Below are 16,629 nucleotides of genomic sequence, written 5' to 3' on the forward strand. Positions count from 1 at the left end.
CAGAGAAAATGAGGGAGGCAGTGTTCACTACGAGTCCAAGGTTTGATAGGATGTGCAATGCCCATGAGGAGCAACCTAACAGTAACTCACTGTGGTTATTTAACAATGAATTACAAATACTATTTTTGCTTTCAGCTAATGAGAATCTTTTTTTTTTTTTGAACAGTAACTAAACCATGAGGACATAAATATGAAGTTGTTTGGACTGAAGTACTTAATAAACAGAACTGTTAGCTATTTTTTTTTTGGCCTATGGGCACTGCGAGAAAATAACAGAGACTCTAAAGGTTCTGTGGAACCATGATAAATACTGTCAGAAGATCATTTTCATTCAAGAATCTTTCAGCTTTTTTTACATATGTACAATGGATCATATTGTTGAGCTGTATTTTTAGGAAATCATGCATTTGATTATTCTGTTTTCACATATTCATTTATGGTGATTTCTGGTTTAGAAACTATAACCACTCGATATAAAGAGATAAAAATAAGCTACTTTAAAAGGCAATGAGACTCATTTCTCTTTTGCTAGTTTTCTTCAAAGAGGAATCAGAACTGGTCTAAAAACTAAGAGGGAAAAAAAAAAAAACTAAGAGGAGAGGTTGGGGGGACAGGAAGGGCTTGGGGAATCGCCAAAGAAATGGACACAATTATAACATAATAAAAAAGTCTCAGGAAAAAAAAAAAAAAAACCACTCAAGAAAGAATTTCGAATCTAGAATAGACATGTCCACAGAATTGCTCCTGGATTAGTCCTGAAAATGTAAACTCATGTCCTGAAACATAAACTTGATGTCCACATTAGAGCTGGCCGACTGACTCTGAACAAGGCTTCATCCAAATAGAGGGTCTTCTTCACCTTCATTTCACTCAGACATTCTAAGAGTTTTTGTCAAGCTTTTCTTATCAAGTTCACTTGTAATTTTCACATTGAAGATGCAGGCTTTTATATGCAGAATAACATAGTCCAAGCAGGTACCTGTATCACCTGAACGTAAGGGGAAGAAGTTCAATGGCTGCAGAGAAGGGTAGCCCCTGCTATAAAGAAAGATGCCCCCGAAGGTCCCGTCCCTGCCCAGTGTCAACGGAAGGAAGGCCAAGCGAGATCAGGGGCCAGCAGCCTTACTCCCCAATCACGCCACTTCACATTCTAATTCCTGTCTGCAGTTCATTGTCATGAACCAGAGACCCAGAATCCAGTCTGGAGTGTAATCGCACGCAATCATGTCAAATTTGAACAGTATCTGCCTCACTTCAAGCGAATAAACTAAAGGGCAAGGAGTGGGGGTGGGGAAGCGAAGCCAAAAAGTCATTGCTTTGGCCCTAAGAAAGCATGACATTAACAAACAGAACAAGATGCTGCCTATTTTGATTCTGATGATTTTATCTTACTGATCAAAGCAGGAAAGGGGGAGAAAGGCAGAGAGAGTGGGAAGGGGAGATGGAGAGAGGAGACAACACAAAACAGGGCCTTTCAGGCATCTTTTCCAGTTGTCTAAGTTCTTCTCTGCATCCTCGGGCCTGAGGCAGGAACACTCCACACCCACTGAACTGCTTTCAGTGGGTGAGACTGCATGAACACAACATGAAAATTCTAAGAACATGCCTTTTCTCAGAATACTTTTAGTTCCTAGTCTGACAACAAAGAGAAAGAGACCCAGGTAGTTGGGGAAAGGGATCCCTCCAATCTTCGTGTCTTCCTGATGCAAAAATAATATCAGAATGATCAACCATCCCATATGTTAGACTAGGGAGTCGTTACTATCGATTCACCAAGCACTGTGGTATCTCCCAGTCTTAGGAGTCTGAAAGGAGCTGTTAAAAATTCTTTTGGGTTCTCTTTTGCTGCGAAATGTATAAGGACGTTCACAAGCTACAGTGAACGAACATTTCATACAAGGGTGAGAGGAGGTGTAACCTTTCCTAAAGCGAAGCAGGCGTGCTGATGGCAGTGGGGGGCATCTGATGTGCCTGGGATGCAGAGACGCACAGACGGGAAGGGAGGCTCACCAGTCCTGTCCGGCTGGGCTTGCTGCTCACGGAGGAGGCCACAGAGCTCATGGAGCTGAGAGAGGAGGCGGACGGGCTGCGCTTCATGCTGGCGGGCGTGGTCGCCATCACACGCCTCACTGCGGCGGCCTTGGCCTTGGCTGGCGTGGTGGAGGGGAAGCCGATCTTGGTGACTTTGTGGACCGGAGCAAACAGGCCATACTTGGGTTGACACTGAAAATACCTTGAGGGGACAACAATTAAGGACAGGAACAAAAAGCGGCTTAATGACAAGAAAGAAAAACTTATAACCAAAAGGTTCTCCTGACTCTTAACTTGTGACTGGCTTGCTGTGAATTCTACCAACTGGCTGGGGCGGTACACCCAGCCTGCAGCGTTCACTGGGTATGCAGGCTGATAAATAACTCCAGTGATGTCCTCAAAGACACACGAGGAAACAACAGTGTGATACGCAGAGACGGAATCACTCGTCTGTTGCTAAGATTCTATGTAAAAAGGAAGTCATTTCTACTATCTGATAAACACACAGCAGAAGAGTTCAGCAACCCAGTGATCCCACTTAATAAAACCTTGCTAAACAAAGGGAAAAAGAAATCGAACAAGCACCTAGCTGGCCGATTCACTCAAGTAAAGGTGGAGAAGTATCATCTGGTTAGTCAGTTATCAGACTGACACTTGGAGTCACATGTTATGACTAGCGCATTTTAACATCTTAATATCAAGAATACGAACACTATAGCTTCATAATCATCACAGCACTAAGAGATTTTTGAAAATCTCAAGGCATTATTACTATATTTGGTGCATAGCATCTATATACTTATAATCATCAGCTGTAATAAATGCATCCCTCCGGATATTGACAATGGGGGGAGGCCTGTGCATGAGGTGGGGCAGAAGGTCGAGAAGGGCTATCTGCATCTTCCTCTCAGTTCTTCTGTGAACTGAAAACTGCTCTAAAACAAAAATAAAATCTTAAAAATAAATAGATACATAAACCCAATGTTTCTTCAGAATCTACTCAGATGCAATGCACATTATCACTAAACGAGAGTCAGGGGACTTCCCCGGTGGTCCAACCGTTAAGACTCCGCCTTCCAATAGAGGGAGTGTGGATTTGATCCCTGGTCGAGGAACTAAGATCCCACATGCCACAGTCCCATGTGCTGCAGGGTGTGGCCAAAAATTTAAAAAATAAGTAAGTAGTTTTCTTATAAAGCTCACACACACAAAAAAAATTTTTTAATAGAACAAGGGGAAAAAAAAAGACAGACCATCTAAGAGAGAACAACTAATCCTAGCAGAAGGGAAAATCAGTAGGTGAGCCTTAGGAAATACAAGTGCTGCTCTTCAAAACGCTCATGTCTATTTTATTACACACACTGGGTGGGGCTGGCTTGAGTATCTTTATGTGCAGGAGGAAGACGAAATTCCAACAGCAGACGCACCTTGTTCCAGCAACAGCCCCGTCGTTCTTCCCGAGAGGCTCATCCAACTCCACGCCACACCACTCCCCCTTGGCGAAGTCTGTCTCCCCAAGAAACCGGACTACACCAGCCTTCGTGCCACCAACCTGGAAGCAGAGAATAGTGAAAGGAAGAGGTGAACAGCTTAATCCTTTGCAGTTAGAGCCAATACTGTGTTCCATCATTTCTGTGGGCAGCTCTTCTCTTAACCTCCTCTCCAGCTGTTTAAAGAGTTCTCTTCAAAGGTCAGCAAAGGTCACCTGGGTTCTGTTGCTAGAGTGATCTGATACCTAGCATAGTCCAATGATGAATTCTTTAGAAAAAGGGAATAATTACTATTATTACTATTACTTCATGCCAATAGTAATAATTACTGTTACTCCAGAGGGAGTTTGCTGCTTCAAAATAAATACCTGCTAAAAAAAAAACAAAAACCCATACGTTACTAAAAGAAAAACAAAATTTGTGTATAATCCACTGCAACAATGGCTGTGTTCATTTTCTCAAACTTCCTTTATATCATTACCCATGTAAAGCAATAACATATACATATTAAGGACAAATATTCATACATCTACACATATGAAATATTAATTCTTCAAAATATTTAAAATATTAATATTTTCTACTGTGAGGCTCTTCATTGCTTCACAACTATTAAAATGACAGTTCTTCACATTTTATTTCACATGAACTGGTCAAAGCTTTGAATCTTTTTAAATGTCTCTTTGTCCCAGCTGCTGGCGATATAACATGCAACATTATTTCCAAAATTATCCCATTACCATTTACTAATCCTTCCTTTGCCATTATTTTTGTTTCAGATACTCATTTTTATCATATTCTCTCTCATGTGCACAGAAAGAGAACAGATCTGAGTCTTTTTAGAGTTTCAGAAATTCAGTATCTGTGCTACTGCCATAGCATTTTAATTACTGCTACTTCGCAACCTGTATCATATTTGCTAGTGCTGGTTTTCCTTACTACTCTTCTTCAGAATATTGATCTTTCTTACTTTTAACTAAGCTTTTTTTTGTTCTTTTTAAATTTTTTGGCTGAGCCTCGTGGCTTGCAGGATCCTAATTCCCCCAACTAGGGATGGAACCTGGACACCTTTTTCTCAGTTAAAAAAAAAAAAATTCCCCAATTATAAAGGTGGTAAGTCACTGCAGACCACTGAGAACATCACAAACAAAAAATACATGTTATTTGTGTATTCTCAACCCCCAGGGACAGTTTCTGTTGACATTTTGACATTTCACTTTCCCTGCTATATTATGGTAGCTGTTTAGCATCCATAATACAGATGTATAACAATACAGACTTCACTCAAGTCTGTATTTTTGTTTGGGATGTTCCCTTTTTTCTTAGTGACTAAAAAAGTAACTCTTTATAATAAATTAATTCTTGAATAGACAATGCATTCTCACGGTTCAAAAGCTCTCAGATGTTAAGTATACATCAGGACTTCCCTGGAGCTTCAGTGGTTAAGACTGCCTTCCAATGCAGGGGGCGCAGGTTTAATCCCTGGTCAGGGAACTACGGTCCCACGTGTTCGGGGTGCAGCCAAAAATAATTTTTTAGAAAGCATGTATCTAGAGAAGAGCCTCTCTTCCTAGACTTCTGTCCCTAGCTGCCCCCTCTCCCCACCACAGGTAACCTCTGCTATTGAAGTACAGTACTTCTCCATGCCAGCATCTCTGCCAGCATTTCTTCATGATCTGAAAGCAAATGTTACTTGGCACTTTTACTCCTCCCTTTCATTTTTACACTGAGGCCAGTGTGCCACATGCGCCGTCCCGCAGCTTGCTTTATTCCACATCAAGACACAGAGAACGTCCTGCTTGTGTTTACAGTCGCGTGTTGTTCCACTGCATGGGTTCACTCCAGTTTATTAAATCAGCCCTTCCTGGGAGACATTGAGGTTATGTAGGTTTATTTATTCAATAAATTTAAAAGTCATTTTGCTTAATTAAAAAAGAGTCCAGTGGGACTGTGTTAAATGTAGATTACCTTGGGAAGATAACTTATTTAATCAACCTTCACAAGGAACCGGCTTTTCAGTGTTTCCTTTTTGTTTTTAATGTTCTCTATTTTATTTAATTCATTCTTTATCTCACTACTTCCTTTTTCTTGCTTCCTTGGGGTTTATTACTCTCCCCTTCCTAATGTCTTAAGATCAATACTAATCTGCTTTTTTTAAAAAAATTAATTTTCTTTGGCTGTACTCCATGACTTGTGGAATCTCAGTTCCCCGATCAGGGGGATCAAACCCAGACCCTTGGCAGTGAAAGCGCAGTGTCCTAACCACTGGACCACCAGAGAATTCCCTAGTTTGCTTTTTAATACCAAAGCTATTTGTTTCCAGTTTTTCTCCAAACACAGCTTCCTGAGAGTTTGGGATGACACGCGTTTTTTTTTTTTTCCTTTGTTGAGGATGAAAAATATTAAAGCCTCAAAGCTACTGTGTATATTTTTTCTCTGAAAAAGAATCTCTTTGTGAGTCTGATTTGAGGACCAAAGCAGGTGTGGTTGAAGATAGGCAGGCAGGGAGTGTGAAGGGTGACAGCGCGCAGGTGGCAGCCCAGGAACGCCCTGGGGCCGCGACAGGCGCCCCGAGGAAGACGGAGCTGGAGGCCAGAGAAGACTCCCCGCAGGAGCCGCTGTGTCCGGCGCTGCCACCCACGGCGCGCAGCAGAGCGGAGGAGCACTCGGCGAACGCCTGCTGAAGAGACGAAGGCAGACTTCTCCGAAGGCAACTTCACAGCAAAGGCCACTTCCCCGCGTAAACCAATGAAAGGAAAAAGGTATGCAGTGGCTTGAGGTTGAATCTGATGGCTCAGAAGCGAGATATGCTAATACAGGTTAAGTAAGCATGGGCTCCGAGCGGGATAGATTCACATGCCTGCTCCGTAGGCCTTTCCTGGTGGCTCAGAGGTTAAAGCGTCCTGCAATGCAGGAGACCTGGGTTCGATCCCTGGGTCGGGAAGGTCCCCTGGAGAAGGAAATGGCAACCCACTCCAGTATTCTTGCCTGGAGAATCCCATGGATGGAGGAACTTGGTCACAAAGAGTCGGACATGACTGAGCGACTTCACTTTCTGTCTATAGATGAGCCAAGTCGCTTAATTTCTAAATCTTAAGTTTCCTCATACGTGAAATGGGAATAATTATAGGGCTGTTGTGAGGATTAAATAAAATAACCCACATAACATTGCTTCGTGCAATGTCTGACAGATAGGGTAGGAGTCTGACATGTATCAGCAGCCAGTGTGTCCATGCTAAAGAGAGTACTAGTTCCAGATCTGGCAAGCCAGACTTTTTAACACACTTCTTGGTAACCACGGAATGTATCAATAGCAACCTGCATAGAACTGGCATGTTTCATGCGTCCTCTTATTCCACACCTTTCGAAGCAGCAGGCTGACCAACATCACATGAGCAGAACACAGCACATTAGTGAAAGATGAGGCAATCTCTCCAGATAATCTGCTGGATTCTTTGGGGGTGAGTCTAAGTTACTGTCATAACTACTGTTTTTCCGAGAGGCGTCGGACGGGCTGTGGGCTTGTTAAACAAACCAGCAAACTCTCCAGACAAACCACGGCTTCACTCAGTTCAGAAGCTTTATAGCAAATTACCACAAACAACAGATCAGCAGCGTTTCCTCTAAACGCAGGTAACAGACTATATGTCTACCCTAAATGCCACAAAGTTTGTTTCAAACGGATGATTACTGGCTCCTGGAATGGACAGTGTTCGTATCCTTTTCCCTCTCCCTTAACCTGGAATTCTTGACTCATATGACAGATGAAATGCTTTCCTTTCCCCTATAAAAGATCCTCAGTGATTATTCAAAATATCCTCAACAGAGACAGAAAGTCACATGAAGTCCTAAATCACTCACTCTTTTACTTAATCATTTTACAATTTCTTTTCTAAGCATCTGAATATGATTTTATAAAGCTATGTTTTATTTCTCATGTGTTGAAGAGAACTCAAGAGTATTACAGTATGTGCATTTCCATTAAGTATAAGCCACAATTTTCAAATCTGTTTCAGGGGTAGATAACAAGATTATTTTTAAAAAAATGTTTTAGAACACTGAAACGAAAAAATAGGCAAACACAAATAGCTACCATTCATTCTCTTTACTTTTGGAATATATATATATGTGTGTGTGTGTCAGGAGTCATATATATTGCATGTACACACATATATGACTCCTAACACTGTGGTCAACCTAAGTCAAAATTAGAGGTCATCACTGAAGACCTCTAATTAATTCAAACTATACCTCTTAACTCAAACTAGAAACTTGGCTAAAGGAAAACCTACCTGTGCTCATGCTTTAGCAATGTCAGATTTTTAAATTCTCATTCATTCATTCAACATATATTTCTTGCATGCCTGGGCCCTTGGATACAAAATAAACCAAAAGAAGTGTTGACCCTGACAGAGAGAAACGCAAACAATTCCAGCAAAAAGTGATAGGCACTTGAAGTTTCTAAAAAATGCTGTGGGACCAGAGACAATCTCCTTGTAAACTCTTAGGAAAAATGAGAACTCTGATAAATTCTGCAAGGCTAATGAATGGGTCCAATAACAGGAAATGGGAAACCTTTCATCCTCTCCCAACCCTCCCATCTATTCACCATCAAGTCCCAAACAAGCCATTTAACCTCACTGTGCCTCAGTTTATAAAGCTATAAAAGGTCCAATGAGTGGCAACGAAGGACTGTTCCACAGGGCTCTCTGAGCAACAGAATTCTGTGAGGTGGCTGCTTAGCTGCCATGTGGTTAAGCAGCTTAATTTAAAAACGTAAACATGGCTAACTGGTATTTACCAAAACAAATTTAGCCCTGACTTAACACTTAATCACCTGTGAGATGACCTGTCAGTAGCTTACGTCACCTCAACTAGAGAACAATCCAGCTTTGGGCAGCTCTACTGTGACAAACTCCTGTAAGAAAGGTAAGGTCCCCCTGGCCCGGTTTTCATCCTCAAGTCCTAACTGCATCTCCCATCGTACCTTACAGTGTTACTCCTGCCCTTTAAGGGTGTCATGTGATAACAGTGTTTAAAACACTCTTTTTTTCTTTTCTATTTTTTGGCCACATGTGAGATCTTAGTTCCCCGACCAGGGATCAAACCCACGCCCCTTGCAGTGGGAGTATGGAGTCCTAACCACTGGGCCGCCAGGCAAGTCCCAGCCCTCTGATTCTTTTGACAATGTTTTATGAGTACCTACTGCGTGCCAGGCATTGTTCTAAGTGCTGAGCAGAAAGCAGTGAATGAGACAGAGAGTTTCCAGACTTTCACAAGGCCTAGATTCTGGTCTGGGGAATTGGCCGATGAACAAATAAATAAATGAGGTCATTTTCAGTACATAGTGGGCTGTGAAAAGCACAGAGCCGGGTAAGGTGATAGTGCTGTGAAGGGTCTTTAGCTGGGGTGACAGGGAAAGGCTCCTTAAGGAGGTGACATCTGAGTCAAGGCTCAAGGACTTTGAGACACCGCTCATGCAAAGACCTGGGGACAGAACATTCCAAGCAGAAGAAAGGGCAAATCCTAAGGTGAGAATGAATCTGGGCGCTGAAGTGACAGCAAGGAGGCCAGTGTAGCTGGAGTGGAGTGAAAATGGAGCCGAGCAGAGAGAGCTGAGCTTGGAATTGTGGGCAGGGTCCACAGCACCAGACTCTGCGGGTTCCTGGAAGGAACGGAGATGTTTATTTTAATGCAGTGGGACATCCATTAGGGAAAACGGGGCTGGTTTTGGCCTCTGCCAAGTCTACAGCACCTAGAACACTGCCTGGCAACCACACAGCAGACACTCAGTGTATTCACTGGATGAACTGCAGGGTGTTAAACACAGCTGTTTAGCCATCTTATTTTCTCTAGGCCAAATAAACAGACCCATTCTTTCACTATTCCCTTTTCATCATTTTGAGTCTCCCTATCTACAAAATACGACAGTAAGTTCTCTTAAAAAACTAAAAGAGCAGATGACGGACATTCTCTTATACTTTAATTCTCCCTAGAACAAACAGGTAAACAAAAGGTGACATAATGAGGGAGACACCACTTAGAAGCTATGCTTGACTTGCACTTCTACCTCTTGAAACTAATCTTTCCTTCTGAAAAACATATTAACTCCTTTAGGATTCAGGGCCCCCAAAATATCAAGAAACAGGGAAAAAAATAAAGTGCAGGGGGAGAAGATTACTTGTTACCACAGAGAGTGAGCAATAGAACTGCTTTTCAATATAAGATCATAAGCACCAAAAATGTGACATTTTAAACCATAAGCAAGAATTCATTTAAGGGTATAGACAAATCTATTTGCGGGGCAGAAATAGATACACAAACAGAGAAAACAGACTTGTAGACAGAGGGCTAAGGGGAGGCAAGGGTGAACTGGGAGATTAGGACTTGACACGTACACACTAACACTCGTCGCAAAAGAGACTGCTAGTGGGAAGCTGCTGTATAGCACGGGGGGCTCAGCCTGGCGCTGTGATGACCTAGAGGGGAGGGACAGCGCATGGGAGGGAGGCTCAAGAGGGAGAGGATATATGTATACACATGGCTGAGTCACGCTGTTATACAGCAGGAACTAACGTTACACTGGAAAGCAATGATACTCCAATAAAATCTTTTAATTAATTAAAACTAAATAACTAGGTGAGGAGATAAATAAGATGTGGTATAAACTGATAAAATAGAATATCATCAGTCATGAAAAGCAATGAACTACATGATGAACCGCAAACACTCTGCTGAGTGAAAGAAACCAGACATTACAAAACTACGTAAGATTTGGGGGCGTTTATAGGAAATATAGGCTTCTCTGGTAGCTCAGCTGGTAAAGAATCCACCTACAATCCCAGAGACCCTGGTTGGATATGGGAAGATCCACTGGAGAAGGGATAGGTTACCCACTCCAGTATTCTTGGGCTTCCCTGGTGGCTTAGCTGGTAAATAATCTGCCTGCCATGTGGGAGACCTGGGTTCGATCCCTGGGTTGGGAAGATCCCATGGAGAAGGGAACAGCTACCCACTTCAGTATTTTTGGCCTGGAGAATTCCATGGACTGTACAGAGCCAAAGAATTGATGCCTCTGAACTGTGGTGTTGAAGAAGACCCTTGAGAGTCCCTTGGACTGCAAGGAGATCAAACCAGTTGATCCTAAAAGAAATCAATCCTGAATATTCATTAGAAGGACTGATGCCGAAGCTCCAATACTTTGGTCACCTGATGCCAAGAGCTGACTCATTAGAAAAGACCCTAATGCTGGGAAAGATAGAAGGCAGAAGGAAAAGGGGATTACAGGGGAGGAGATGGTTGGATGGTATCACTGACTCAGTGGACACTGAGTTTGCACAAGCTCCAGGAGATGGTGAAGGACAGGGAAGCCTAGCATGCTGCAGTCCGTGGGGGTCGCAAAAAGTCAGACACAACTGACTGAACACCCAAAATAGGAAATATCCGTGAAAGGCAAATGTGCAGAGACAGAAGATGGATCACTGATTGCCTGGGGCTGGAGGTGCCGGTGGAGAATGACTTGCAGACTGGCAGGAGGAACTTTCCAGGGGATGCAAATATTCTAAAACTGGATTATAGTGACTGCATAACTGTGTACATTTATTAAAAATCATTGACTGTCTAGATGCATAAATTGCACCTTCATACAGCTGCTTAAGGAACAAAACAGATACAAGTTAAATAAAAGGGAGGATTAGCTTAAAATTAAGATGGAGGTGATGGATACATGTTAGAGCAGCAGAGAATGGGAGGGACTCCCCAAGGGGCTGACAACGCAGAAAACTGAAACACCATCTGGGTGTCCCACAGCATTTATTTATTTACTTTTTAAAACAAAAGACAGGGATTTCCCTCATGGTCCAGTAACTAGGACTCCACATTCCCAATCCAGGGGGCCCAGGTTTGATCCCTGGCCAGGGAACTACATGCCACATGCCACAATTAAGACTTGGTACACTGGTGCAGCTTAATGAATAAATGCTTTTTTAAACAAAAATAAAATCTATTTGTAACTGTTTAAACATTTAATAGGAACCAAAAAAAAAAAAAAAGAAGAACCTGAGACTGATAAAAGTGCAGAATATTTAATTGCAAGAGTCACACTCTTATAGAACACTAAGATCAAAAAAGTTTAGCAAAGACTCTAGTCCTGGGAGCAGACTCATCTTACTCATGACCGTTTTTGAGATGGACTCCTTGACCAACTGTCCCAACTCTCATTTGCCCATGGGCTCAGCACATAACAAAAATTAAAAACATACAGATCATGGTGCTCCACTCTTACACAGGGGAATTTAGGAAACTTGGAGCCAAACCCTCTTTTGCTACCAGCAGAGGGAGAACCCAGGGCTTCCCTGGTGGCTCAGATGGTAAAGAATTTGCCTGCAATGCAGCAGACCTGGGTTAGATCCCTGAGTCGGGAAGATCCCCAGGAGAAGGAAACCGCAGCCCACTCCAACATTCTTGCCTGGAAAAGTTTCATGGACAGAGGAGCCTGGTGAGCTACAGTTCATGGGGTCGCAGAGAGTTGGACACACGGATCAACTAAACACACAAGCATCAAAAAACCTCCAGTGCAACAAAACTGCAGCTGGGACAAATTCAAAGTTGGTATAGAAGTGAACTGTGATTATATTAGTCACTCAGTTGTGTCTGATTGTTTGTGACCCCATGGATTGTAGCCTACCAGGCTCCTCTGTCCATGGGATTCTCCAGGCAAGAATACTGGAGTGGGTTGCCACGCCCTCCTCCAGGGGATCTTAGATCCAGGGATCGAATCTGGGCCTCCTGCATTGCAGGCAGATTCTTTACCATCTGAGCCATCAGGGAGGCCCCCAAGAAGTGAGTACATGCCAAACAAACAAGTTACAGATTGAGCCTTGGTAAGCACTGATGTGCTGAAATGATGCCCTAAATTCTGAAACATCAACTGCTAAAACTCATGACTTTTATAACTGGAAGAAGGGACCACTAACGTTGAAACTAACAGATCCAAAAGGAACTCCTTGAAGATACAGGTATAAAGGGCTGCACAAGTATGAGGGGACCCGTGGATTCACAGGATGCTACTCGTGGATGCTACCGGACTGGGAAGCAGAAGCCCTGAATTCTAAATCTAAAACCCGCCTTCAACGCACTGTATGTCTTTGTCTGTAGGACAATATAATCACAAAAACTGCCTATTTCAAAATTACGCTATCAGTCATCATCTACATAACAGGTTCTAGAGTAAAAACACCTAAACTTGAATTGCAGAAACATCACTCTTAAGGTTGTACAAACTTGGGCAAGTGACTATACTTCTTAAAGCCTATTTTCTCATCAGTTCTATGGTGCTACTCCATTCACTGCTGATACAGAGTTCCCTGGTGGTCCAGTGGTTAGAACTTCTCCTGCTGAGGCTCTAGATTCAATCCCTGGTCAGGGAACTAAGATCCCACAGGTTGTACAGCCCAGCCAAAAATAAAATTTTTTAATTAAAAAAAAATAAAGGATCCACTGCTAAAACATTAAATGAAATGCACGGGATACTCCAAAGACTAACAGCCATGTTTCTTTTCCTTTTTTTTTTTAAAGCAGTTGAACAGATATAAAGGATATTGAAAGAGCACAGGGTCAAAGGCTTCAGACAAACGTTATACCTTGAACTTAACAAAAGTGTTGAAAAAGTAAAACAGTAAACCTTCAAATTTTCAGTGAGAAAAAGAGCTACCATTTATTGAGTGTTGACTGCTAAGAATTATATATGCATGACCTAATGATGAGATGTTTGGACAGCATCTCTGACTCAATGGACAAGAACTTGGGCAAACGCTGGGAGATAATCTGGGACTGGGAGGCCTGGCGTGCTGCAGTCCATGGGGTCACAAAGAGTCAGACATGATTTAGCAACTGAGCAACACCAACAACATCCACTTTAACCCTCACAACAATGCTAGAGGTTAACACTATTATTCAACCTTGTTTTCACAGACAAGAAAACTAAGAAGTTAAATAACTTGCTCAGGCCATAACGACAGAGTTAGACTCAACTTATGTTTTTAGCACTGCTATACTGCCTTTTATGTAAAACAAACAAAAAAAGAATAAACCAATCATTGTGTCAAATTCGGGGATTCGCGAATGTACAGCATATAGACCTTATACATTGTGTTTCCTGCCTTTTTAGCACAACAGAACCTAGTGTACATATCCTTCCTTTTCCTAGACCTAAATCTGATAGTTTAAAAGGCACAGAAGTTCTGAAATAACATCCTGTGATGTCTGAGTTTTCCAAGACACTCAAGAAGACAGGATCTCATTTTTATCCACATACCATTCCAAAAGCAAAAATTAAAAACTAGAGAGGAAAAAAAAAAAACACCCTTTGTTAAAAAACATCTCAGTCCACCTCTCAGCTTGTTTTGTCACATAAAGCTATCTTAATATTTACAAGCTAAAAATTCAATATTCTTTTAGCTAAACTGGAAGACAAAACTAGGTTGATCACTGCAAACCTATGCTTACACTAAACTACATTGCCAGTTTCTAATCTGTTGCATATTCACACAAGCAGAACCAGAAAACCTGATTAATTTCTCTAGAAATGAGTGAACAGAACAGATTCTGAGCCCACACGTGTGTATTTCACCCCCTTGCCAGTGATTCTCTCTCAAGTCAACACGAAGGCCTCGGAAGGTTTCTGCACTCACCAATACTCGGTCTCCGATTTTGAGTTCTCTCTCTCCTTTCTTGATCGAGCCGGCTTCTGAAAGGTTGGAGATAGATTCGCTGGCGGTTTTCGTAAGGTTGCTGATCTGAGACGTAGCTGAAGGTTCCTTAGCAGTTGGTTGGGACGATTTGTGGGGAATATTTGAGGGGGTGGCTGGGGACGAGGACGCCATGCTGACTGCCGAAGTGGACAGAGGCGAAGTCGCCCTGGAAGCGTGAGTTGTCTGCGGGCCATCAGCTTCATCCTCTGCCTGCACCTTCCTCGTCAACTTTGAAGGTCGGGTAAATATCCCCTTTAGAGGCTCACACTGGAAGTACCGAACTCCTGCTACTGAGCCATCGTTCTTGCCTATGGGCTCATCCAAAACGATCCCGGCCCACTGGCCTGGTGCAAACTGGGTTTCTCCGAGGAACTGGATAAATCCAGGCTTATTCCCATTCACCCAAACTCGCTCCCCAACTCGAAAGTCATCCACAAACTCCTCTTGTGTCTCAGAGGACAGAGTGCTTGATGCTTTTTCACTGGATATTGTTTTTTCTATTGGAGCGGCAACTGCAAACAGAAGAAAGGATCAGAAAAGATTCAGTTTCATATTTAAGCAGACAACTCCTAAGTTAAGGAAAAAAACTAGAGAAGAAGAGTCAAAAGCAACAGAAGTAGCCACAATACTTCAAGAGATACTCTGTTTATATTTCTTCTTTTTTTTTAGCAAGGAGGTAAAAAGTATTAATACTTAATCCATCACTACTGTTTTCAGTGCTATCAAAACTCAGTTGAGCTGATAAGACTTAATCTTCATTTGAAATTTAGATTGGAAGAAGTCAAAAACAAGGGGGAAAAATATAGTCCTTTTCCCAGAATTTATAACATAGGTCTGATTCCATTGTTTCCCCATATCCTGCACAACATGGGTCCTGAACTCAGACCCATTGAAATGGACTCTATTCCCCCATTGGAGAGGTCACCTAAAAATGACAGGACTAGGCCAATAGTTACAACAGAGATTCTCCATTAACTTGACACAGGAGATTTAGTGCTGAAGTCCCCACCATCACTGTTTCAAGACAATTCTTTTGCTAGCAGAGGTGGAAGTCCCAGCAAGGAAGAAAAGAGAGCCAGACTCCCTGTGAAAGCAAGATGACTTTGCAGACTCTACCCAATGGTAAAGACAGAGTGAAAATTTTGCCAGAAATGTGGTATTTCCACTAGAAATACATTCATGCATCCACCCAGCAACCACTGATTAAATATTTAGCGTGAACTGGCAAACAGAGCCTGAATTCTTAATGTCTGCCATTTACCGGGCATATCCTGATCTTAGGACGTTACATGACCTGAGTTTTTTTTAATCTGTAAAGGGGGAATGTAGTGATATCTATCTTGATGGTTTTTTTTTCCCCCCAAAAAAATGAGAATTAAATGAAATAATGTATTTATCCATGTTATACATCTTTTTTGAGTTCCAACCACTTCAGAACTAGTCCCAGGCTTCACTGGGAGACAAAGCAAGACAGTATAGTCTGTGCCTTCGTAGAGCTCAGAGTCTAGAGGTAGAGAATCAGACAGTTAAGAGACACACCAAGCCATTTCAGGTGGTCTAAGTGCTGTGGAGGAGATAATGCCTTTGGGTAGAACAGTCAGGGAAGGCCTCCTGGAGGAGGTGACATATACTCTGAGGTCTGATCAGCAGGAGTGAATCACACAAAGCCTGGGAAGCAGAGTGGCTTGGCTGGCTGAGAGTGGGTGCTGAGCATCTGAGCATCTCTTTACCCTACATAGAAAGGGAGACTGGAGTTTCCGTTTGTGGAGAGTTTTTATTGTTGTTTTTTTTAGAAGACAGTGGGTGCCCTCAGATAGAACAGATAATAATCTGCCAAAGACAGGGGCTATTTTATTCATTTTTTTAAGAATTAGTGCTAGCTTTCTACATCAACGTGTCCATGGAGTCTGGTATGCTACAGTCCATGGGGTCGCAAAGCATCAGACACGACTGAGTGACTTCACTTTGACTTTCACTTTGTACATCAACAATCATTCTTCAGAGTGTGGCAAGCATGAATTTCTGAAAAACCATCTTCATAAAAGTGTCTTGAATTCCTTGGCAATGACTTCCTCTCAAGCATATAAGTTTTAGCCTTAATAAGCTACTTTAATCTCATGTGTGCCAAGAAAGGCTGGGGAAACCAAGTTGAATTACATATGATCTGTGGACTCAAGGACTCTATATGCTAAAAGGTATGCACAAAAAATATTAAAAGTGAAAAAGACAATTCTAACAGGGGTTAAGTATAACAGTGGATGGCTTCATAGAAGGTTTGGCATTTGAAGGGGTCTTAAAAGAGGAAAGATTTTGGGGAGAAGAAGGGGATGCCAAAATTAGAACTGATTTCCACAAGG

The 16,629-nt window shown here is 42.2% G+C and overlaps 1 protein-coding gene across 13 annotated transcripts in view; it reads right to left on the minus strand.

Annotated features, from left to right (window-relative positions):
* CLIP1 (CAP-Gly domain containing linker protein 1) overlaps positions 1-16,629 on the minus strand; it is a 145,054-nt gene that overhangs the window by 64,369 nt on the left and 64,056 nt on the right. For all 13 annotated transcript variants that reach the window (XM_018061319.1, XM_018061312.1, XM_018061314.1 and 10 more), the window contains exons 3-5: positions 14,213-14,784; positions 3,459-3,583; positions 2,011-2,233 (exon numbers count right to left, since the gene is read on the minus strand). In XM_018061319.1, coding sequence (XP_017916808.1) covers positions 2,011-2,233; positions 3,459-3,583; positions 14,213-14,784 — 920 coding nt within the window. The remainder of the gene's footprint in view (positions 1-2,010; positions 2,234-3,458; positions 3,584-14,212; positions 14,785-16,629) is intronic.

This window comes from Capra hircus, chromosome 17 (genome assembly GCF_001704415.2).
Source record: "Capra hircus breed San Clemente chromosome 17, ASM170441v1, whole genome shotgun sequence".
NCBI classification, from domain to species: Eukaryota; Metazoa; Chordata; class Mammalia; order Artiodactyla; family Bovidae; genus Capra; species Capra hircus.